The sequence below is a fragment of the Electrona antarctica genome (assembly GCF_951216825.1).
Source record: "Electrona antarctica genome assembly, chromosome: 5".
In the NCBI taxonomy this organism is placed as follows: domain Eukaryota; kingdom Metazoa; phylum Chordata; class Actinopteri; order Myctophiformes; family Myctophidae; genus Electrona; species Electrona antarctica.
The window spans coordinates 26,565,929-26,590,253 of record NC_136810.1 but is presented as its reverse complement, the minus strand read 5'-3'; the positions used below and the strand labels follow the sequence as shown (position 1 = coordinate 26,590,253).

Sequence of the window (24,325 nt, the reverse complement as noted above, 5' to 3'; positions counted from 1 at the left end):
ATGCCTCCTCGTGATGACAAATGGACTGGCAAGTGAAACCATGCAGTGTTGCCAGATTGTTTGAGAGAAACAAGCCTAAAAGAAGGGAGGTCACATGAGCAGGTCACATGAGCACACACACGATTACATGACTAGATAAAACAAAGCATGCAATGCATTGTGTTGTGAGCTTGTTGTCTGTTGTAATTTACTATTCTGTCCATAACGGGTTGCAACTCGAATCGGGATGCGTCTGCTCTAGCAAACTTCGCAATGTTCGACACGGCAACTCGTGTGATTTAGCGTGCTCGGTGGTTTCTCTCATGGCTCAAGTTTGCTAGAGACGGGGCCCTCCCATCGTGGTCTGAAAGTATACTTTATCGGCAAAAAAAATAGTCTGCAGTTGTTGCCGGCAGCTGGGAGGTGTGGATTCGCAATCTAATGATTAGACCAGCACGCTACCGAGGAATACGAGACTGCTCGCCCCTTTACCAACTCGCCTCGGGCGTATAGCCGGCGGAACAGCGCGGCCTGGTATTCCTAAAGTAATCTAAGTAAATGATGCTTAAACGGTTAAACCTAACCTTATTCCTAACCTCAACCTCAGTAAAACGATGCCTAAACCTAACCCTATTTTCCTAAACTTAACCCCAGTAAAACTATGCCTAACCCTAAACTTATTTCTAAACCTTATTCTCAGTAAAACAAAATAAAGAATACAAGAACCGCCGCACCGAGCTGTCGGCGTGAGGTCGGCGTGTGCTCTCTCTCTCTCACTGTGCCCCCCCCCCCCCCCCCCCCCCCCTAGTGTGTGCTAGCCCACAGCTTGTTGACCCGGCCTGTTTTATGGGTAGCACTATTTGCAAGTGACATTATAGAAAAAGAACAAGCCCAACGTCGCTTATAATAAGCAGACTTGGCAACCAACCACTGCTCGACACAACTTTCCCCTCTCCAGTAATAGTCCCTCCTTCCGGTTCCTCAGACCGACCAGTCGGCGTTGAGGACGAGTGAAATTGACAGGTGAGCCCCCGCCCTCCCGTCCCCAAACCGTCCAATCAGCGCCGAGGAGGAGGATGAGTTCGAGTGCGTCGCTCAGGCGCTTGAGGAGAAAGCCCAGGCTGCTGCTACTTGCAATGCCGAAGAGGTAAGTGGACAGTTTTATAACAACAACACTGTTGTCCTGCTGTAACGACGACATTGGAGCGGTCGCGACAATGTCGCTTCGTATAATGACACATTTAGATTTGTGTCGAATTGTCTCTCACGCTCAGTTCTGCTCAGCTGCTATTTAACCCGCCAGCTAACTGCTAGCTAAGCTATCATCGTTAGCATCATTCATGCCCCATGCATGCTGCGACTAGCCGAGTGTTGCTAACGTTAACGTGGGAACAACCGCGGGGGAAAGTCGAGATGAGGCGCTGCTAATGCTACTTGTTGTTGTCGCGTTAATGGCTATCGCTTTGAACGCTATGCTGGTCGAGCCTGTTGACATCACGAACCTTTCTTGCACATGTGTGCTAATGCTAACTTAGCCCTGGTTCAGTGAGACTCGCTATATAAGCACTGGACCAGGGCTAATGCTAACTATACACCGCACTGGCTAATGTTAAGCTAGCTGGATTAGCAGCTGTCAGAGGTCCATGCATGGCACCGCCCATACGTTGTGTGTATGTATGTGTGCGCGCGTGCGGTGGACAGGACACACAGACAGTATCACACGCACGTTTAACTTTTGGAATAATGTAAATGACAATAATTGTCAATGTCCGCGTAATAAGTCAAATTGACCGATACTACAACAGCTGTCATGCCATGAAGTGTGACTGTACTCTAATGCTATGAAGTCTACTGTTCTTGGCGGCTATGGATGGACCAGAGCTACCGTTGGCTGTAGTGTAAACCCGCTAGCCTAGCCAAGCCAATGCGTCATCGGCCTGCGCGTGGCTGCTCACAGCTAATGTTGGTCTTGTTGATTTCACAATCACAGTTGGCTCATGAAGCCTGACATCATGTTGCCCAGTTGAGTGTTGTTGTCGTCCATTTATGATCTGTTAATATCAGCCTAGTGTTCGTTAGGTGTCTATATATGTGTGGCAGTGTCTGCCTACTAAAATGCCATTGTACTAATTTCTTCCTTTCTGTGACTTTTCGCCTGTTGCAGTCCCCCAGAAATGGACGCGAGCAAAGGTGAGAGCAATTTGTTAAAGGGCTTTCTTTTGGTTTTGTTACTTATGCCATTCCATCTACGCAGGACTTGTATGCATTGCCTCACTAGTTTCTGTAAGACCGGTTGCAGTGGCAGTCTGGCAGAGTGATGATGTAAACACTTTCCTGTTCACTGTTATTTTGTCGTAACACTGCAGATGATCTCAGCCAAGTCGCTGCAAGAAACAAAATGCATACATACAGTGCTCTTGTTTAAGAATTGGCAATATGAACAAAACAAATTCTGTAAGAAATAGGTGTAAATGTAATACTGAGCTTGTGTTGATGTGTGATAAAGGTAAAGGAGATCAGGCGGTGCAGGCTCCAGGAATGCATGCGGTGGAGAGAAGCGACGGTTACACTCACATAGAAAGGTAAGGGATGAGGACAGGCCTGTCATGATTGACATTTGTACTAATTATTGTGATTTAACAATTTAATTGTCTTTTAGGCCCTGTAAACAAAAGTTTACAAAGGGCAGATATGACAAACTTAAATGCACACAAGAAGAGACTGACAATGACCAATACAAAAAATCCAAATAAGGCACATTTTATACTCTCAATAGTGATCGATATATGGTGACGTGTTGACTGTGAGCTTGTAGATCTTCCATTTCCACTATTTTTAAAAAAATGTTTCAAAATGTATGAACCTTTTGTCAACATGGAAACAATTATTTGTTTGTGTTATCGACTGTTTTTTTAATTTAATGACAAACATTAAATATGCTGGCATTATGAATAAATAAAGAAAACATACAAACAAACCCACCCACCCACCCCTCCATCCCTCCCAGGACCAACAATGTCACAATGTATACCTGTGCGAAATATAACATGGAAACTCTTATGACGATTATCTCAATAATGTAATAATTGTCACTGGCCTAGATGGGGTCGGGGCCCGTATACGTCATATTTCAAAGGGCCACGTTGCTGAAATTATTTTCCCTTATAATATATGGATTAATATAATAATAACCCTATGTGAAGTAAAGCATATAAGGCTTATATGATTCACATAGGGTTATTGATACTGTGTGTAGGTCCTGTTGTCTGTTAGCTAATTAGCAGTAGCTCTGCCCCAATTTTGTGTGTGTGATTTATAAATATCAGTTTAGGTGTGAGTTATCTGTTACTGTATGTTGTCTACTAAAAATACTCCTTGGAGAGTCACAATACACGAGGTACAAAGATGCAAACTGCTGCATTATTCACCAATGTGAATGCGCTGTAAAATCTATGCAGGTAAATTTGCAGTAATCAATAACCAGTAAGACGCCTAAGGGCGAGAAGCGACCTCTCCCTAAAGGGTGAGAAGCCCTTTAGGGCGAGGTGCACGCATCCGCCTCGTTGACGGCAGACTGCTGGGCGAGCGCTGGCGCTTTGGGTCAGATCAACATGGAATTAATTCTGTACTGGCCATATAAGGAGCATGTCTTGAGTGTACAGGGTTTGATGAGGTCAGATCAACATATGGAATGTCAGAACAGGTCAGCTCCATATATGGAGATCTAAGGGTGGTAGCGGGGACATTCTCTTGAGGGTTTGATGAGGGCCGGGCCTTAAACTCTACTTCTCGCCGGCTGCCGGGCGTGGCTGCACTAATAACTTTGGCGCAGGCCCGTCTAGAGTTTGAATGGACAGGTATCTGTCAAATGGGACATCGAAGATGAAGGATAGATGGGGAAGGATCAACATATGGAATGTCAGAAGAGGTTCTAACGTATATGGAGATCTAAGGATTTGAGGTCAGATGTGGAGTTGCTGGCCTACAGAGAAAGCGGCTGTCTGGTAGGGCTGGCTACGGCTTAGGGTGCTTTCCCATGTATGGGGAATTTGAGTGATACACTGACGGGAATTGCACGTTTTCATAGTAAATGCGACCTTCCGTCGCAAATATATGCCACAGAGAAATGCATGCCCTGCTATGGGAAACACATCTGCTCTCTATTGGTTGGCATATTTAACAAAGCTATTTGAGGGCAAGCTCTTGAGACAGTTTTGCTTTTATACAAAAATTAGAGTGGCCAATGAACCCCCCCCCCTCCTCTCAATTTATGCTATGTTATGCTGTTATGAAATAGCTGCCTCCATTGTAGTCTTGTCACTGCTGCCCCGTAACGCCTCCACAGAGACGTTACGTCCATTTTTATCAAAGGCTAAGTTACGTGTGACGTCGAGTCATTGTTTCCACTAGAGGGAGCATTGGCTAACCTTATGCAACTTACTCTGAAGAAATACATCAGGAGGCCATGTGCTAGTAAAACCCCGCCTCCTTTGCATTTGGGTAGCTGGCAGCTCTGTCAAAGTGACATTTGAATTTCACCATGAGAGACCATGCAATCTTAAATGGGCTGTAACTATGGATTACATGGACGGATTTTCAAACAGATTTTTTTTTCACAAACTCACAACGAACGGCTCTAATTACCAACCATCCCGAATATTCTGTGACTACTTAAAAGTGAGTAAAATACATGATGTCAATTATGGCAGTAGATTAGCAGTTGATTAAATGTTGCTGGCTAGGAATGTCCCAAGTTGTGGTGCAGCAGCGACAACAATCGCCGGCTTCCCTCCCCCAAACACGACCATCGTTTCCCTTGCACCTTGCTTCTACTAGCACCACGGAGGATTCAAACCCTTTTTTCTTCAAAGGTGGACAGGAACTTTACCCCTGCATCATCTGAGCACCCAACATTGAGAACTTTCATCTCAGATTTTCATTCTCACATGTAGTCCTGAAAATAAAACATGATTCAGGACAGGTTAAAAAGTGGCAAAGTGACCCTTAACTCTTTGAGAGTTTCATGGATTTCTATATAGTTTTTAGACTTCTCTATGGCAGAATGGCGTTTTTGAATGATTTATTGAAAATTCTCTGTTGTGAATGTGTGACAACGAAAGACCTTCAGAGAAAGCTTGGCTTGTCTGCTTCCAGGAAAAAAATGAACTGAGTTGATAAAATGTTTAGTTGTGGTGTTGGAAGCCATTTAAAAGAGCCTGCATTTACACTGGGTAGTGTTTCTAGGACAACAAAAAAAGTTATGACCGGTTGAAGTTTTATTTTCTAAATAACTTTTTTTCTGCTGGGCGTACATAGCCATGCAATATCTCATTTTAAAGGGTGAGTTGTCTAGTTCAATTAAAATAAAATAAAAAGTTTCTCACATGTACCACTGTAGATATTTTGCCATCTATAAATTGCATGGTCAGTCATGATCAATCTGACCTATCCAGCTAAAAGTCCCCCTAGCTCTGAAATGGAACATCATATAAACTCAATTCTTTTTTGGGGTAAAATTAGACATTCTAACGCACATTTTGATATATACCATGTTTACATAGTCTTACCAGTACCGTGTCTATTCATGCATGTATCTCAAAAACCTGTTGTGAAGAAACAGTTTTGATAAAAAACTCATCCAAGGACATTGTTTTGATATGACTTTGTGCCCATGATATGTATCAAAATATAGACTTGAATGTATACTGTATTATAACAAAAAAATTGGGTTCTTACCATCTACCGTTACAGAGTAAATCACAGTTGAAACTCGCTTAGTCAAACCATAAACCTCAGACTAGTGAACAAAATAGCCATGACAGGTCTAACTCATTGTAAAAGCTTGTCTTTTATTTTTTATGACTACTAACATAATACAATTATAATAAATATTACAGAAAATAAATAGGCCTACATACAAAACAGTTGTCCCCAAACTCCCCAGTGTCCCCAAACCACTGCATTCCAGTTGTTCTTGACGGTGTGTGTGTGTGTGTGTAGGCTAAATTTAAAAAAAAACAACAACTGAAATGAATGAATGCATCCGGTTCAGTGTCGGAGAACTCCATCGCAGTCTTGACTCTTCGTCTTCATCATCATCATCATCATCCTCCTCCTCCGATGCCAGTTCTAAATATATAAAAATAAACATTTAGCTGTAGTCAGCCCGGCCAATAGCCAGTTGGGGGGGGGGGGGGGACGTAGGCTATCTGACATCATCGTCATCATCATCATCACACGGAGACACACTAAACAATGTACAATCATGATTGTATACAATATACAATGAATGCAATTATCATGCAAGCTCAGACGTCAATGAAACGTCATACAGATCTTATATAATACGCTACTGTTAGCTTCACTCCCCGTCCCCCCTCCGATCCTTGTAGCAACGTCATCATAACCACGCGTTGCTTCAGTAAACGATGCATGTTTGTTCTCCGTCTTTGTAGACAGTAAATAAAAGGAGCGAACATTACTCTAAAGATCAGATCGCCTATAAGGCACGCTACAATATAAAATACTTGTACTGCCATGCGTGCATGCCTGCTACGATACATTTGTACTGCACCAACCAACCGATCGACACCAACCCCCCCCCTCCAGCCCTTAGCCAGCACCAATGCACCGACCAACACCATTAGCCAGCACCTTCGGTGCTGGCTAATGGCTGGGGGCCATCGTGGTGAGTCATTCTGGCGTCATGATCTGACTAGTAGTAGTAATTATCCAAGCATCTATTTGTAGCGATCATCTTATGATTTCTGATCACTATAGAAGGGCATTTTCTACAATAAGATTACCTCAAAACATTCCGGGTTGATCGTCTTCTTCAATGGTTTCCCGGTATAGCTCATCGGACGACGATGGGGAGACAATGAAAAAAGGAGGGAGGGAGCAGCGAGTCTCGCTGTAAGCACTGGACCAGGGCTACTCCGCCTGGAGAAGGCGACTGGGACGCGTATGGATCAATACTACTACCACAAAACTCGCTCAAATAAATAGTACTGCTTTCAACTTTTTCTGCTAGAAAATCGCTCGGGCGAGACGGCAAACAGGCAAAACAATGAAAACTATGAAGACTCCCTCTGCCCCCACTGTTTACAGGGGGTGGGACCAGCTTCCAATAGCAACACGTACACGTGTGTCACGTGACACGGGTTTTCTGGGTAATGTAGTTGGAATATAAGCTCAGGAATTTAAACAGCGCTTCGGAGCATATTAATATGTTTAGATTAATCAAAAAAGAGAAAGACGCCAATTGGCGTCATTGCTCATTTACGGAATTCTGATGAAGACGCCAATTGGCGTCTTTGCTCTTCTAAGGGTTAACAGCTGCTTCATGTTTATAATCAAAATTTGTCTTTAAAAAAAAATCTGTCTTTTGTTCTTCCAGCATGCTCCCTAAAGCAGTGAAGAGACGAGTCCATGCCCTGAAGAGGCTACAGGTGCAGTGTGCCAACATAGAAGCCAAGTTCTATGATGAGGTCCATGAGTTGGAGAGGAAATATGCAGCTCTGTACCAACCACTCTTTGACAAGGTACTGCAACACTTTTCCACCACCAGAACCAACTGAACTGTAGTTATCTTGCTGTGAAACGTGTTTCACGGGTTCAGAGTTCGTTTCCAGACGCTACAGCTTGGTTTCAAATGAGGTTCTCGGAAACTAATTTGAACCTAATTTTCTAAATGTTTTGGCTATTCAAAATGGACTGCTTTTTTTTAAGAGTGACAATACTCAGATTTGATAGTTCCCTAGAGTCTAGGGGAGATGTAAACGATAGTTAAGGAGATGGGAGATGTAAACGATAGATGGTTAACCCATTCTGGGCGGGAACCCCTTTTGGTGTTTATAGCATTATGTTATACTTTAGCTACTGAAAAATAGCAGATCTACAAGCTCATAGTGTGGCAAAAAATATATATATTACACACACAAAAACCCCAGGAAAGTGTCCTAAACATTAAAATGAGCTCTGGTTGCAAAAGGGTTTGTGTCGGAATTGGGTCTGAGGAGGTTAACAAAATCCACTATGGCTGTTCCCTCATTGTGCATCACCCACGCAGCAACAACCTACTGTAGAATCTAGTTGATGGTACCATACCTAGGCTGTTTTTATGGGGATGCACACGCAGATTAGATACACCAACGGACCGACATGCGGAAACAATGGTTGGACATGCGGTCGAACATGCGCTGCTTGCGGTTAGGGTTAGGTTAGGGTTTGAGGTAGGTTGTCGGTCTAATGACAGTCGGACCAATAGTATGTCTAAACTAAAGCCTGTACCCGTTTTTATGAACTATAACATTCTGTGTACTATAATTGTAATGTTTTATGCAGTGACTTAAACTGTATCAATATGAAATACTAGATATGTTTAATCACTTCAATTCACCTATGACAAAGTATGACATGCCCAAAATAGGGACACCAGAGTTAATTAATAACATTTAAATGACATTTGAAAAATCTTGGAGAATGGAGGAAGATTTCTAGGATGTATTTTCTTTTGTCATTCCTGGCAGACAATGAATAGGATTAAAATGATTAAATTGAGCCCGACGGATATATCGGCAATTATGCCGCAAATGTGTCCCAATCATTCTTGGTAACAGTTATAACATTTTCAAAAAAAACAAGCTCACAATGCATCACGTTGCAAATAAGTTTTTAGGTAAGAGTTTTTAGGTAAGCTATTTTGTGTATTTTTAATCGGGCATAAGTGGTTATTTGTGTGATTTGTTTATAACTAAGTGAAATCTTCTCGGATATAGAATTCATTAGAAAATATTGTAGTTTTTCCACAAGAAAAAAAACCTAAGACTCCAAAATTTGCGTCAGACCCAAAAATCTGGCATGGGTTGGGGTATTACTATTTTAAAGCCTTTTATAGCCAATTGAATGCACACCAAATAATGTTTTAATGGCTCACCTTGTCCTCTGCACTCAAGTGTGCGTCCCGACATTACTGCCGACATTACCTCAGTAAGGACATAGGGCCCTGTGCTAAATTAAATTCAACCACAACAAACATTCAACTGTTTATCAGTCAATCCTGGCTATTTGTGGACGTGGTGACCACAACTGAGCTGGGTTACACTGAGACTGGCAGCCCTAAGCCTTTAACACCTGTCTGCAGTGTGTGACAGTGTGGGTGGCAGGGCTGCTTCGGATTCCTGACCTGGAGGCTCGATAAAAATAATCCCATGTGTAGATGTGCATTTCACTTAATTGTTGATGGGGCTGTCACTATCATGACATGTACTTGACTGTTAATTAGTGTTTTTCGCATTGAACATAACTGTTTGCCTTACACATAACTTATACATGCAAAGATATGACGTAATGATGTAAATGGCCAGTATCAATAATCAAAATAAATTATACACTATGGCCAAAAAAGGCGTATTTAACAGTACTACTGCGTAACCTGCGTTCCCCGCTATTTAATCAAATATTCTACGCTGCCAAGATTGTTTTATTACCTTTGCAGCATACGCCAAAGTATTTGCGATTTTGATCCGTGAAAAACCGCTAGTAAACACTGCCAGCATTTGTTATTGAGCCGACAAAAAAGACACTTCCTTGATCCGGGTCACAGACAAAGAGCAAAGCGAGCCAAGATTGTCCCTACGCCCTCGTTCACTTGCATTGGGCTCAATTTCCCAGAAGCCCTAGCAGCCCAGAGCATGGGTTGATTTCCGGTTCGTCATCATAACGTGACGGCCTCGTCACCACGTCCGCGACAAATCCGTGATGTGCTCCTACAATTCCGGCCTGGCATGCCCATACGGTCTATGGCTGCCATACATCATCCCGAATTCATATTTTATGTAGTGAAGATCACTTTATTTAGCTATAAACAATTTAAACAAGCTAACAATATCGGCTATTTGTTATACAACGAAGTATTGGAGCTGGTAAAAGAGCTCAGAGATAATGTTGAATTTTGGTCTCATAGGGCCTGCCAGTATTCCTCATTTTATGCATTTCTTTTTTTCTTTTCTTTTTTTCACTTCATTTTTATTGATGAAAAGACAGACAACAAAACAAAAAGACAATACGAAAAAAAAGAACAAAAAGAGGAAGACAAAAACAAAAGACAAAGCTGCATTTTTCATATTACAAGATGCATTCATTGAAATCCTCTTGCATTATCGCTAGGCTGAGAGCAGAGATCCCACTTTTCCCACTTTTTATAGAACTTATCCTCTTGTAGTCTAAGTATGAATGTTAGTTTTTCCATAACATACAGTTCCTCAGTAATGTCCATCCAATGTTCTTTCGTTGGTGGGTCCTGTTGGTACCAGCGTCGTGTGATCGCTTTCTTACTTGTTATTTTATGCATTTCTTAATTTAATTGTGTCTGATGTTCACAGAGAAGACAAGTTGTGACCGGCACAGTAGAACCTACAGATGAGGAATGCGAGTGGCAAAGTGATAAAGAAGAGGAGGAGGACCTAGCAGTAAGTTCAGCTCTTATAAGTGAAACTGGACGATCTTCATCAACGTCAGTTTGCTTTACATGTCGCCTCAAGAAAGCATTTGGGTCCAATCAGAATCAACTTGGTTACTCAGTTTTTCAAGTGTAAAACAGTGGATGAAATGTGTTTTTGAAATTAGGTATTTAAGTTTTAGGGGTGTAGCGATGCAGTAAACGTATCTATCAATGCATCGATTTTAATTTCAACAATCCAACTACCGGTCATTTATACCCATAATATGTTTTTCTCTTAAAGATGGAGTGCTGTGTTTTGTATTTTTTTCTTCCAGTTTTGTGTTTATGAAGTGATGGTACTTCATTAGACCCTTTGGTGTGGTTATGTGCAATGATGTCTTCCCTTTTTATTTTCTTCCTGGAGGCTGAAACCTTGACAGTCAAACGTGACAGTCAAAATGAAAAATACAGTGATATAGTAATATCACTGTTAAATGTTAAAATGTATCATTTCACCCCTACAAAGTAGTTATTAAGTGTGCTACCTGTCCACTGCCTGTAGGAGGAGCTTAAGAAAAAAGCAGCAGTTGAGGAGAAGAAGGAGGTTGCCACTCCAGAGGAGGACCTCAAAGGCATTCCAGATTTCTGGCTCACCATCTTCAAGAGTGTGGACATGCTCAGTGATTTGCTACAGGTACAACTAAAAACACCAGTAGAACCCAATCGCAGCCCCCAAAACATAACCTCCTTTCGCATCAATTTGTAAATGAATGGGACCATAATTTACAAAAATGCAAGCTGTGGGAAGAAGACTTGAAATTAGCGATTGAAAACGGTTTGAAAGGTTTACTAAGGTAATAGAACCAAGTATAATGTATATTTCATTGACAATGGAATTACATTTATTTTTCAGCTGGGGTATGGTCAATCAGTGACTTCTAAGCCATTAATGAGAACTACTGTTTTCATGACTTGCGTATTGCTTGCCACCTGGTTGTACGGTGAATATAAATGTGTTTTCAAATATAAAATGGTGTGTTGGAGTGATTGGAAATGGGTCCTAAAGGGTAAAACGAGGGATTTTCCCAGCTCTCCCCCCAAAATTGTTTACCCTCCAAACCCAGGAGGACCACTTCTGTTTACCGTTTAGTTCTCACAGCCGGAGAAGATCTGTATTATGGCAATTCATGTAACTTGGCAAAAATAAATCTAAATCTTGATTTTTATTTCTCTGTTAAGTGCAGTTTTCATTCGCAAAATAGATCCATCACACTCGGCATATAGGCTGTATGTCATAAATGAGATGGTACATCTCTAATAAAGAAACTTGAATCATGTTGTGTATTTACACAAAAAAGTGTCCTAATCTGAATGTGGTATGTAACAACAAAGTAACTTTGTGTCCTCCAACCAGGAACATGATGAGCCCATCCTGAAGCATCTCCAAGATGTCCAGGTCAAGTTTTCGGAACCTGGACAGCCCATGGTCAGTGGCGTTATGTGACAATTGACTGAATCCTTACCCATCATAGAGCTGTTGCACCCAGAGTGTTTTTAGGTGTGCGACGTGTACGTGTGTGTCTGTCTGTGACAGTGTTTGTCCTTTTCCCATTGTGGCGTCCACAGAGTTTCACACTTGAGTTTCACTTTGAGTCCAACGGATACTTCAACAATGCTGTCCTCACTAAAGTCTATAAGATGAAATCGGAGCCTGATGCTTCAGACCCTTTCTCTTTTGAGGGACCAGAGATCATTGACTGTGAAGGGTAAGAGCCTTTTGCTTAGCTTTGTTTCCTGTCATGGATTTGAAAATGTCAGAATCGTTTGAATTATGACTCTTGACTTAAAGGGGGCATAACGGGTATATGAGGCCTGTAAGAAATAATCTAGCCGAACCTGATTGGCCAAATGTTGCCTAAATTCTATATTTTTGCCAATCTTTCGAAATCGTTGTTCAGTAATAGTGGTCTCTTCAGCTCTTTAGTAAATAGAACATTTATTTTCAGGTCCTAATAGTGACATTAGAAGTGATGAAACAAAATTAGTTGACAAAATTGGACAAACGGTTCTCTCCAGGAGAGTTCTCTCCTGATTGGATAACAATGACCTGTTCTGACCTGAAAATGAATTTTCTGTTAACTAAAGAGCTGTAACAGGATCTTGTATTTACAAGTATCGGCCAATACTTGCCTTGTTGACTGCCATCTGTATCGCCAAATTAGATGACATTTATCTGTTGTTGCATAAAGCTGTGTGTCATGATTGTATTTATGATCATTAAAAGATAGTCTGGTGACAGTGTTTTTTATTTTTTTATTACAAACGAAAGTATCGGATATCGGACAAATTTCCAATTGGTGCATCCTTATTTTGTAAATGAGGGCCGTGTGTAAAATGTATTTAAATATATTGAGCTTTTTTGTGATGTCTAGCTAAAGACCGTAAACTATAAACCTTTAGAATTGTTATCATTACAAATCAGCATGACAGAAACCCTCTAGTCTAAGATGATTTCTACTGTTGTCCCTCCACCCTCTTCTGTCTCTGCTGCAGCTGTCAGATTGATTGGCACAAGGGGAAGGACGTGACGGTGAAAACTATTAAGAAGAAGCAGAAGCACAAAGGCCGTGGCACCGTCCGCACGGTTACAAAACAAGTACCCAATGACTCCTTCTTCAACTTCTTCAACCCTGTTAAAAGTGAGAACATGCACCCACCTGCGTTAATAACCAATAGTTTCCTCCAGTATTATTCAAGAACCTTTCAGGTCCATCGTAGTAACACGTGTCACTCTACAAAGAACATTTTTGAATTAACACATACATCACTTTATGACAAAGTATAAATTACCTCTTAATCTCCAGCTGCTACTACTAGAAATATCAACCACATCCATTTTTCACCAAATGGTTCTGTTGAGTGAACCAACCACATTGTAATTGGGACTCACATCAGGCACTTGGCTGACATGACCAGCAGATGGCGACAGACTCCTGCTCTTAGTGGTGATCTCCTTTCCAGCTACTCTTACATTACATTTGTATCTGTTCAGAACTGCATCCCCCCTTTACCTCCTCCCTGACAACTAGTGCACGTTCAAAATAAAAATGAAGTCAATTCACAATGTTAACCTATGGAAGTTTAAAGTGTTCGACTCTAGTCCTGTGTAAATAGAAATTACTAGGGACGGACAAATATGCTTCTGAAGTATCCTCTTGCATTGTCTATCTACATTAATAGATTTAAATTTGTATGTACTAACTAGAATGTGTCCATTTCCACATTGAAGAGATTCTGTACTTTGTTTGATTAACAGACTCATAGTATCAGTAGGCTTAAACCCTATATACTTAAGTGACCGGAGTGGGTACTAGGCCCCCTCCTTTTCCCCTCACAAAATCTTTGTCAAAAATAGGCGATCTACAAGCTCACAAGGTTCCCACGTGTTGTGCCTCCCTAGCATAAGGAGTGACACTAGGGTTCACATGGTTAATCTATCACGATTTGATTTCATGTTGGCTTTCCTGCCAAACATGAGTTTTGACTTTAGGTCAAAGAAAGGTCTCTGTGGTTTCCTCACTGGATGATATAAATAGCTCATTATGTGAGTCCATAGGTGAATCACATTAATTTCCACATGCCAAGTATACATGTGTGAACGCATTCTCATTTAGCGTGTGGGCACTCGCCTCCCCCTTTTCATTTTCTCTGGCTATTGCAGTGGTTAGAGCTGGGAGACATGACTTCAAATCAATATCACGATTATTATAGATTCATGAATGATTTTATATATCTCTGCTGTTGGGAAGAAAGCATCGAACGCCAAAATGTTCATTTTTCAGTAAATGAAAAATATAAATCTTTCAGGAAATTAAGAAAACCTTATATTTTTAATACAAAGCAATACTGCCTCATCAAAGTTGGTGTTGTGAATTTATATATTGTATTGTCAGTTACTTTTATGAGTTGGTGGAGTTTGCAGTTTGAGGGTCCGATGGAGTTGAGAGGGTGTGTGTGTGTGTGTGTGTGTGTGTGTGTGTGTGTGTGTGTGTGTGTGTGTGTGTGTGTGTGTGTGTGTGTGTGTGTGTGTGTGTGTGTGTGTGTGTGTGTGTGTGTGTGTGTGTGTGTGTGTGTGTGTGTGTGTGTGTGTGTGTGTGTGTGTGTGTGTGTGTGTGTGTGTGTGTGTGTGTGTGTGTGTGTGTGTGTGTGTGTGTGTGTGTGGGGTCCTGCCTTTATTGATAGGATCAAAGTAGACTGACAGGAAATGAGTAAAGAGATTGGGGGGGAAGACATGCGTCGGGCAGGTTGTGTTTATAGTGAAGTAAAGACTGTTGCATCCCCACTCGAAATGTGCACCTGCCCGATCGGGCAAACTTCACCTACCCGACCATATTATTTACCTGCCCCGGTCAGTTGACAGTGGTTGTTGACATCAACACAAAGTAGTTTCTCATCCCTTAGTTATTCATGAAGACGAAAAAGGAGGTGATTCCACTAAAATCAATGTGTAGTCTTTAGTGGGGTTGGGGAAGTAACAGTTTACTGTTACATCTGATAATTTTACTTTACAGAAATGGATTAAAGTTCTCAGTCGCCACAGTCATTTTTAGCTTAAAGCCTCAGTCTTTTGTTTAGTCATGAGATTTGTTTTTGCTTTAATCCCTGAGGAAATCATGTCCATATGTTTATCTGCTCATTGTTGTGTAAAGCTGTGAAGAGGATACATGTCCATGAAACTGAATTATACTGTTTCAATTTCTCTTGCAGTTAATCCAGATGGAGAGTTGGTAAGTAAACTGTTGCATCCAGCACATATTTTAAATAGACACAGCCAGCCACTGTTATGTAGGACGTAACCGTGTGTGAACCGTGAGTGTTATTTTGTCTCTGGCAGGACGAGGACTCCGAGTTCACTCTAGCCTCAGACTTTGAGATCGGTCACTTCTTCCGTGAGAGGATAGTTCCCAGAGCGGTTCTATACTTCACCGGAGAAGCCCTGGAAGATGACGAGAGCGTGAGTGATTGTCTCGTGCGCGCTCATGCGCAAACACACACACACACACACACACACCATTTTGATTCATAAAAGCCAGCCCCCCCCCCCCCCCCCCCCCCCCCACACACACACACACACACACTCGCTACACACACTCTAGCAGCATTGGAACAAGCACACACTGTTCCAGGAGATTTTTACAGCTCTCCTGGATTCTGATTTATAGAGGTTTGAAAATCCTCCTTTCAACTGGTTTGCACTGGGATTATATTTGCAATCCCATGGTTGGAACGTTGTGTGTGTGTGTGGCGTTGCGTGTGGCGTTGCTATAGGAACCGGACCAATGTTTAGAGCTTCCGTAGGACTCAACCATTATATAGACTGAGTATACATTGGGGTACGTTTATATACGGACATGGGGGAAAAAATAGTTAATGTGTATTAGTTATTCTAAGAGCATTTGAAGTGGTCAAACTAGCAATGAATATATTAATATATTTTCAATATAGACAGGGCTGTACATAATTATTTTGGGCTGGTTCTCAGAGGAGCATTGATTGATTGATTGACAGTTTGCAGAATTACAGTACATTTCAAGCACAACTCAATACAAAGACTGTTAACTGAGTGGACGACCCAATAAAGTATTACACTTGTTTACAAGAGGGCCCGGTCCACCTTGTTCAATTCATCATAAAGGAGGTAAAAAGGGAAAAGAAACATATACAGTGGGGGGGGGGGGGGGGATTCCGATTGTACGGGGGCCAGTTTCGAATTGCAGCCGTCCGTAGGTGCCCTTTGAGAGCGGTTTTGAAGGAGTCAAGGGATTCGCATGTCTTAATGACTGTTGGTAGGGCGTTCCACATTTTGGTGGCATAGGAGTGAAAATAATTTAGCCCCTTGTTTGTGCCGAATCTGGGTTGTACATGGTTTGTTGCACTCCCTCTGGTGTTGTGGGTGTAGACTTCGTTAACATTAAGGAAGTACTGTATTTTGACAGGTACATGGGTATCTTGGAGCTGTAGCTTGGTACGCACGGTGGAGTGGGGGGTGGGGATGTGGCAGACATCTCTACTGTACCACATGTCCAGTAGTCCACAACATTTTAGCCAGCATGAGATTGCACGCGAAACTATGTAGCCGACCCGTAGGCGCTCCAACACAGATGCAATGAATCACTCAAGTAATGCTGCAGTCTGATGATCCATTTAACGTAATTCCAAAGTCTATTCTGTACTAGTACATTGTTTAAGTTGCACCACTCAGTTCACACGGGTGTGATTTTTTTTTTATTATGCTCCATGAACATGTGCATCACATTTGCTCGAAAAGAGCTCTTACTACATGCCAGCTGCAGGTTTTCACCTGTCAACCTGTCAAAAGCACAGACTTGATACTTCATAATACTTACTGTGTCTTGTTCCTTTTGCCTTCTTAACGCAGTTTGAAGAGGAGGAACTGGACGAGGGAGATGAAGAGGTCAGTTTTTCTTCTTTTTGTCTTGCATATAAATTTCTGTCGCAACAACCTTGCATGTGTTCTCTTCTCACTCACACCTCGTCTCATGTGTACATTTCAGGGAGAGGAAGAGGAAGGTGATGACGATGACGAGGAGGGAGATTCTGACCCCAAGGTCAGTGTCTGTGCAATGCTTCTGTTTGTGGGGAATGGTGCCGTCACTCTGTGTAGTAGGGCTGGGCAGTATGTCCATATTATATTATATATTAGGTCCATATCGTGATTTGTGATATGAGACTATTATATTACCTGGGACTTTTGATATTCTAATATAGTGATGTGACATAATCACTTAATAATAATCACTTTTTTTTGAATGGCTAAAATACCTGTACATTAACTAGCTCTTGTTGTATGCTGTTGTTAAAAATAATCAAAAGCATTGTTGTCACAATAAGTATTGAGGTATTTGTTCATATATATATTGTGATATTTCTCAGCCTTATGTTGTATTTCTACCACTGTTGGACCATTACCTACATGCCTCACAGTTCACACTGCATCCACTGTGGTGTTTTTTTCTGTCTACTTTGTACTAGGGCATTAAGCAACTATTCAACTAGTCGACTAGTAAATCCACTAGTCGACCTTGTTGGTACTAGTTGATAAGATGTTTTTTTTTTTTTTTTTTTGTAGGGCTCATGATCAGGTAGATTATAGTTAGTCACAAAGGTATACAGTTTTTAAATGTACAAATATGTATTTCCAAAAATAATAGGTAGTTAAACAACTAGTCGACTAGTAAACTAGTCAACTAGTAAAAATGACTAGAAGTGAATACCCTACTTTGTACTTACTGGTGTCTTTACATATATTCATGTTATTAGTGGTATTTAATTACTCACTGCCTTGACATATCGTTGCTGTCGGGCAGAAACCTATCTCCATATTTTAACCATGTTTTTAATGTATACATTAACGCCCTAAAAATATATTTGAGCTCATCAATACACCATTGGTGTGCCTGGGGCTCAAACAAGTCAGAAATCCTGACACATTTCTCTAACAATCCAGTGGATTTCAATGTTTGTGACATTCATCAAATAACATTTTGATTTTCAGTAATTACAACTGTGAATATTGTCTCTCCCCGTTCCTCTCCCTCCCCCTGTCCCCTGGATTCCCTTCCATTACAGGCATAACCAATCAAATCATTCTCACCCATGCATTTCTAGGTAAGGGAGAAATACGGACGGGCCTCCCGCATTACAATCGCTACTCTGTCCTTTTCAGCTATCGGCTCATTGTCTTCTCTGTTGTTGTTGACCTCTTTAACTTCTCCATCCGGGACTGTCCCGTACCGGTAGTCCTCTCAGGTGTCGCGCACATCCAGATAGCAGTCACTCCTTAACCTCTGCCACCCCCACACACCTTTTCCTTTCTTAAGTTCATTCCATCGTCCCAGGTGTCTTTAACATGGCTCCCTCTGCCCTACAAACTCAGTCGGAGGGCTGCAGCATACTTCAGTACAGTAATATTACAGTAGAAGCTGGCTGACTACCCATATAATTTTGTTGCTGTCGGGCAGAAATCTCCAACTTTTGGTGTTTTTTTGGTAAATAAACGCTCTATTTAATCCTGCTACAGCGTCACTCGAAAGTAGCACATCTACAAGCTCGAAGCCTGGCGTGAGCCGTGAAGGGGAAGCGACTGGTTTTGCAGTACCAGTTTTGTTCATTAAACCTGGGGTTCTCAAACTGAGGAGCTGAGGACCCCAAAAATGCTTTGTGACATGGTCTTGCGACCCCTTGTTTCCCCCAACCCCTGCGACCCGCCCCCAAATACAAATTGATGAATGGCTACAACACCCCTAACAATAGAAAAAATACATCGTAAATACATTTACTGATTATGGATTAGAAGGATTATGGCTTTAATTATTAAAAGTTTATGCATGTAGATAGGCCTATGTAAAAACTTAATTTCCAGCCATTCCGTTTTTTACCCCCCCCCCCCCCCCCCCCCCAAACCCAACATTAGGAACCACTGCTTTAAACAATAATATAATTGTATTGCAACATTTTTTATTTTTGTTGCAAAAAATCATGTCGACATTCTCCAACTTGCTGAAGTGATCAAGGCGTCTTATTTCTGTCACCAGCAACTGCAAAATCTCAGACTCAAATGATGACAAAGGGAGTTTGGAGGTTGACGTCGTAAACAGCTGAGCCACATCGAGTATAACAATTTATTTGGCAAAGCCTCAACTTATCTTGAAGTATGCTTCCAGCTTAACCCCCGCCCCATCTTCTTTTAACTCTCTGTTCGTGTTCTAATTGGTCATCTTTTCGTCCAAGTCTGTTCGCTGGTGAGCGTCCTGCAGCTTGGTTAGCGTCCGTCTTATTTCATCCTCATCATTTTATTTTATTTTATTTTTTTGGTAGTTCCTCCTTGCATTTGTCTTCAGCACTCCTCATCCTCTCTCCCTTTCTTCTTCTTCTTCCTCCCCCCCACAGAAAGCAGAAGCCCAGCCTGCCGAATGCAAACAGCAGTAACCTGCCGTGTTTCAGGGGAAGAAGCTTTGGGCGGGAGACTGCGTCCGCTGTCCGTCAAAATCGGTCCTCCACCAATCAGCAACTCCTCCTACCCCCCCCCCCCCCCCCCCATCCCCTTTGCAGGCTCCTACCCCTTTATGAACTCTTCTCATCCAGACGCAATAGAAACTCAACCAAACAGTGTTTTTGCCATGATAGCATGATCGACCTCTCTGACCTTTTCATTTGTCCCACCCTACATTAGTTTGGCTTCATTCATACTCAAAGCAGAAGTGACTTGCCTATAGTTACACAGTAAAATCATCCTAATGTATCCATTTGTAACTCGAAATAAAGTACAAATGTACTTTATACAAATGTAACCAAATGGACCTGAGGTCCATTTAGTTATATTTGTACTTTATCCGGGTTATCACAACACCCAGGATTTGTGTGAAATAACCACAACATCTCATTAGGCTTGTATGGTAAGGTGACTACTGCCATGAACCTCGAAATATTAAGAAGTGGTAAATAACAAATGGCTTGGAGAAAGAGTGCCGTGGATCCCATCTTAAGTTTAATAGAAACAAATCAGTTACTCAGGGTTTTTTAATGCCAATAAGATAAGTGTTAGTTTACCAAGAAACTGCTGAACAGGAATGACTTAATATGATCACTGGGGTTGCTGATCTTTCTTTCTTTCTTTTTTGTCCTTTTTTCTGTTATGGTGTTTTTTAAGAGACACAATGTTATCGTTCTGAAATTAATTTACTTTTTTAATGTTCATGGTCATTTAAATATTTATTCTAGTTTCATACACCTTTTGATGAAGGGGTGCGTTATGAGAATGCATATTCGGCCACACAGCAGTTGTAGTTCGAGGCCCATTCTCATCGGCTCAGATCTCATTCAGGATTTGCATTAGCAGATTAACAAAAAAGAAAGTCATGTATACTGCCAAACTGTATTTTTTAATATATAAACTTGTTTCAAGCACTACTACTACTGCTTTGATTGTGCCCAGGTATGCTGGGCTTAACAAGCATAAAACAAAAGTACTTAGTGGACAGTTGGACTCATTTAAGGTGACGGGATTAAATGAGACCTGGGTTGTGCAAAGGTGTCTATCAAAACTGTCCCAGAAAGGGAATACTTGGCCAATTCCTTAAACCCAACCTCCATTCATTTATGGTATGACCACTTTCAGCCTAGCATCCAAAGTTTGGACATGTTTTGAAAATGGCAGATCTACAAACAACGCTTTTTCTGCACCACAACACTATTTGCATTATAAATGAAAGACAAGTTTTAAAATTGGCAAAGTATTCCTTTGAAGCGATTTTTTTTTTACCACGTGTCGTTTTATTCGCGTCCTCAATGGAACGACATGATTCAGGTTGAAAATCTGTAAAGTCTCCCTTAAGTCTTTTGTCCTTGCCCCTTCCCCTTACGATATGCTCTTTCAACTTGTGTTAACAAGGAAATGAAAGGAATAGATTAGCATTATCAGAAAGCTGTTGGGGTTGCACTTTCTCTCTTTTACTAACCCTAATAATTATGGTAAGCTTGACCTTGTCTTCCACTATTCTCATAGCCCAACGCTTTACTCTAGTTGATCTTTCATTGAAGTTGATCGTCTGACCGTAAACTTTGTTGCAGTGATTTCAGGGTTTGTACATGATCCATGTATGCACCATGTATCTCTACTAGAATGAACTTTGTGAGGGGATAAGCGTCAGGGTTGGCGGAATTGTGTGTAGAATCCCAACTGATTCTAGAATCCCCTGTTGTGATGACGAGAAGCCAAAAACCTCCCCATAAGCGTTCTGCCCATTTTCTTGTTAACACATGGTTCAATGCAATTCAGAATTTCCTTATTTTTGTTTATAAAAAACGTTCTGTCTTTGTCTAACATGTCAGTGGAATGTAAGCGTTTGGCATATTTTTTACTGCACTTGGATGTCGGTCGGTTGGTACTGTGGACACCTTTGCCTGGTTAACTGTGGTCATTGATAACGGTGGCAGTGTGATAAGACCCCCACCCTCTTGAAAGGAAAAAAAATGAAAGATTGTAGATCTCGTCTGAGAGTCTCTCAAAGCCACGGTGACACTTTCAAACCTCCCACATTGAACCGTGTGCTATCAATGGCCTTATCTGGTTCTTCACAATTTGTTACTTGCGCAATATTTCTTTTCAATTTGTACAGAATTAGTTAAAATATTCTATTAAAGTTGTGCGACATGAAAAGATTTTTGGTTTCATTCCCTTACTGTGTGCCTGTATGTGTTTCTGTTCTCTCAAAGCTAAATTAATCTAGAAGACTACACTGTGTTCTTCTGAGTACTGAGTTTGTAGATTTAGCCTGTGACGCTTGTATGCCAAAGCTCAGGATGTACTGCAATTAAGCCATGGAATGACGTGTTGCTGTGATGTAGTGGGTACTGGAGGTTAATTTATGATCGTCACATCAAAGAGTTTGTTGCGACAAACCGATATTCAAGCTAACAATGCATGATGGCAAGATGACTCATCTTGAAGATCAGATCATGTCAGCATGTGACGCCATCGTTCTGCAGACTACACGCATGTTCACTGTCGGCAGTTTAGAGTAGGGGTTCAACACGCACCTTTCTCCCTCCAGTGCCTCCTTTCTCTTCACCCTCAATCTAGTGGGTCTTGTTTCAAGAACACCCCAAACCCTTTTATGATGTCTCCTCTTTTCTCTCTCCCCTGGCCTCTTGCTGTATCTAATCAACTCTATGAACCAGTGTTGTCAAGTAACTAGTTACTTTCAGTAATACTTTTTTTCCAGTAACTAGAAAAGTAACCAGTTACTTTCACCTTTTTATTAACTGTATTAATATTAGTTACTTTGTTCCAAAAGTAACTAGTTACTATTTCCACGTGCCTTGGTAGTACTGTGGGCTTGAGTATTTATTTATAATGGTAGACTGGGTTGGGATGGAGTTGCTTTGCAGGCTGCTGATCCGGCCTAGATCTTGACTCTAGAGCGGATATGGAAATGATGCGCACTTGTCTGTACGTGATCGTACAGACAAGTATCGGATGCAGAAGTGTGGGCCTTATGCAATTATTGGGTCGAGGGGGAAAAAGTAATAGGCTAAGTAACTAGTTACTTTTGGCAGCGAGTAATTAGTAAATTAAGTAATATTCCTTTTTAAAAAGTAACTAGTAATAGGTAATATTACCGTTTTTTGAGTAATAAAAAACATGAAAATGTAATGTTTACATAATTTTAATCATTTGTTTTTGTAAACAAAACATCTAAAATTGCTTGTAGATCGGTTTATTTGCCACTTTTAAAATATAAAATAATTGTAGGCATAATCAAGGCAAAAGCTTGAAATTATGATTGATTTGAGGTCATTTCAAATAGTGTTGAGTTGTTCAAACTCAAGTAGCAATGTCGTCATATCGCTAGAGGAATCTGTTGAGCATCAGAATGCTTCGTCTAGAATGCCCGGAATCTCCGTCTCCATTGTCGGATAGAAAAGGCATGAAAGGTCCTCTGAGAGAACCTCCTTGTAATGCATTCTTGGGAGATAATGTGCTTCGAAATGCCTGGAGAAGGATAGTGATGATGTGTGTATCCCAGCAACGGGACATTTTCTGCAACATGAAAACAGCCTGTGCCTTGTCCAGTCCAGCAACACTTAACAAGTGTGACCAAATGATGTTCAGGTATCTTTATGAGAAAGGAGCAGTGTGACCAGATGATATCGCTGTTGTCGGCTAGAAACGTATTATCTCCACATTCCTTTTTTATTCTTTTTAAATTAACGCCCTATACTACAGCGTTACACAAAACAAGAGTAGCAGATCAGATAGACCGGCTATTTTTGATTTTGTATTAATCCTGATCTGCCAAGTTACTTAAACTAAAGATTCCAATTCCTAAAGATTCCAATTCCAACTTCATTGTAGTGGAGTAGAAGGAAAAAAATGACTCAAAGTAGAAGTATCTCAAAATGTTACCTGAAGCACGTTACGTGAGTAAATGCTGTTGGTTACTTTCCCACAGTGGCAGGGAGGTGTGGAGATGGTGTTTGTGTTGTAGGACCGAGTCTGGTTTGGATCAACATCAGATGTTTAGGTAGCAGGTCTGCTGATGATGTCAACCAAGACAAAACAGCACGTCCTGCTTTTGCTCTTCTGGCTTGGAGTAACTTAGTGTTGAGTGTTATCCTGCTTAGGGGGCCAAACAAACTAATCCATTTATTTGATATATATATATATATATATATATATATATATGGGCTCCCCCAGAGTTAGTGTCAAAGTGTCCTTGAGCAAGACACTGAACCCCTAATTGCTCCCAGTGTGCAGGTTGGTGCCTTGCATGGTTTCCGCCGCCATCGGTGTATGAATGTGTGTGAATGGGTGAATGTAATGCACACCCTAAAGTGCCTTGGATAAAGGCGCTATATAATAAAAAACGAACGGAAAATAATTAGATCGCCAATTCTTACTATTTTTGTGTGACAGATTCTGTGTGACTAAGTATAAAACAGGACTTCCGTGGTTAATGGATTCATTGATATACCGGTATTCAAATGTAAAAAGCGATTATTACATTGAAACGTACAAAGTCGTACTAAATAGAATAATAATCATACTCTAGATGTATCGATGATTACAGGCAGTCACAGTCTTGGTGGTATTAATGGGGAATCGTGCATTCCTCCCTGGCAATTAAACTGCAGACTGATCTCTCTACCGCAGGGGTCTTCAACAGGGGGTCTTCAGAGTAGCGCAGGGGTCTTCAACAGGGGGTCTTCAGAGTAGCGCAGGGGTCTTCAACAGGGTCTTCAGAGTAGCGCAGGGGTCTTCAACAGGGGGTCTTCAGAGTAGCGCAGGGGTCTTCAACAGGGTCTTCAGAGTAGCGCAGG

The 24,325-nt window shown here is 41.3% G+C and overlaps 1 protein-coding gene across 2 annotated transcripts; it reads left to right on the top strand.

The window, feature by feature from the left end:
* The first annotated feature begins 994 nt into the window (after window positions 1-994).
* On the top strand, window positions 995-21,664 carry nap1l4a (nucleosome assembly protein 1-like 4a). Of its 2 annotated transcripts, XM_079500444.1 has the most exons (15): window positions 995-1,126; window positions 2,144-2,169; window positions 2,486-2,561; window positions 7,379-7,523; window positions 10,365-10,451; window positions 10,986-11,117; window positions 11,838-11,909; window positions 12,050-12,189; window positions 12,977-13,122; window positions 15,191-15,210; window positions 15,318-15,437; window positions 16,863-16,898; window positions 16,999-17,052; window positions 18,074-18,112; window positions 19,394-21,664. In XM_079500444.1, the coding sequence occupies exons 1-14, from the start codon at window positions 1,056-1,058 to the stop codon at window positions 18,077-18,079; spliced, it is 1,131 nt and encodes a 376-aa protein (XP_079356570.1). In that variant the 5' UTR covers window positions 995-1,055; the 3' UTR covers window positions 18,080-18,112; window positions 19,394-21,664. The 2 variants fall into 2 exon arrangements, with proteins under 2 accessions (XP_079356570.1, XP_079356569.1); XM_079500443.1 differs by lacking the exon at window positions 18,074-18,112.
* Window positions 21,665-24,325: the final 2,661 nt, after the last annotated feature.

Excerpts from the sequence above, each read along its gene's own strand:
- nap1l4a (XM_079500443.1), top strand. The coding sequence starts at position 1,056 with ATGAGTTCGAGTGCGTCGCTCAGGCGCTTGAGGAGAAAGCCCAGGCTG. Across the intron at positions 2,562-7,378 it reads GGTTACACTCACATAGAAAG|CATGCTCCCTAAAGCAGTGA; the intron begins GTAAGGGATGAG and ends TTGTTCTTCCAG. Across the intron at positions 10,452-10,985 it reads AAGAGGAGGAGGACCTAGCA|GAGGAGCTTAAGAAAAAAGC; the intron begins GTAAGTTCAGCT and ends CACTGCCTGTAG.